At 63.9% G+C, this 662-nt stretch overlaps 1 protein-coding gene across 1 annotated transcript in view; it reads left to right on the top strand.

Moving 5' to 3' along the window:
• Positions 1-662, top strand: part of CLCN7 (chloride channel, voltage-sensitive 7) — a 20,731-nt gene that overhangs the window by 19,819 nt on the left and 250 nt on the right. Inside the window, exons 23-24 of the mRNA XM_009881954.1 lie at positions 337-523; positions 631-662. Of these exons, the coding sequence (XP_009880256.1) occupies positions 337-523; positions 631-662 (219 nt within the window). The remainder of the gene's footprint in view (positions 1-336; positions 524-630) is intronic.

The raw sequence follows: 662 nt of genomic DNA, 5'->3' as shown, positions 1-662 counted from the left end.
ATGCTGTCGGGATGCCGTTCGGGCTCCGTCTGAGCCCCTGTGCCCCTGTTCCACTGCTGCCTCAGGCATCTTGCTTGGGAGGAGCTGGCTGAAGGTCCCTGTCATCTCCCTCAGCTCACCTAAGGAGACGGTGGGGGCTGCCATGCCACGCTGGGGTTACCCCAGCATCATCCTGCACCCCACTGAGCTCACAAACCCTGACAGGATGGGAAATGGGCTGTTCTGCTGCACATGGTCCATCTGCCACATGCTCCTGCCCTCTCCCCTCCCTGCCCCTGTACGCTGCCCTGGCCCCAGTGCCTGTTGGCGCTGCTGGACGGCCTCCAATGGTCTCTCTTCTCCCAAGGGTTTTGTGGAAAGGGCCAACCTGAGCCTGGTGCAGCGGCGGCTGAAGCCGAAGGATTTTCGGGATGCCTACCCCCGCTTTCCCCCTATCCAGTCCATCCACGTCTCCCAGGATGAGCGCGAGTGTATGATCGACCTCAGCGAGTTCATGAACCCCTCGCCCTACACTGTGCCTCAGGTAATGCCCGGGGACCCCTCTGCACCCCAGCATCCCGGGGGTCATGGGTGGGCGATGGGTGCTGGCTGGGCATGCCGCAGCCCGTGCAGCCCCGCTCTGCCTTGCAGGAGGCGTCTCTGCCGCGGGGGGTCAAGGTCTT

The sequence above is a fragment of the Charadrius vociferus genome, unplaced genomic scaffold (assembly GCF_000708025.1).
Source record: "Charadrius vociferus isolate BGI_N301 unplaced genomic scaffold, ASM70802v2 scaffold593, whole genome shotgun sequence".
In the NCBI taxonomy this organism is placed as follows: Eukaryota; Metazoa; Chordata; class Aves; order Charadriiformes; family Charadriidae; genus Charadrius; species Charadrius vociferus.
The sequence above is the reverse complement of the archived record's forward strand: the minus strand, read 5'-3'. Positions and strand labels throughout refer to the sequence as shown.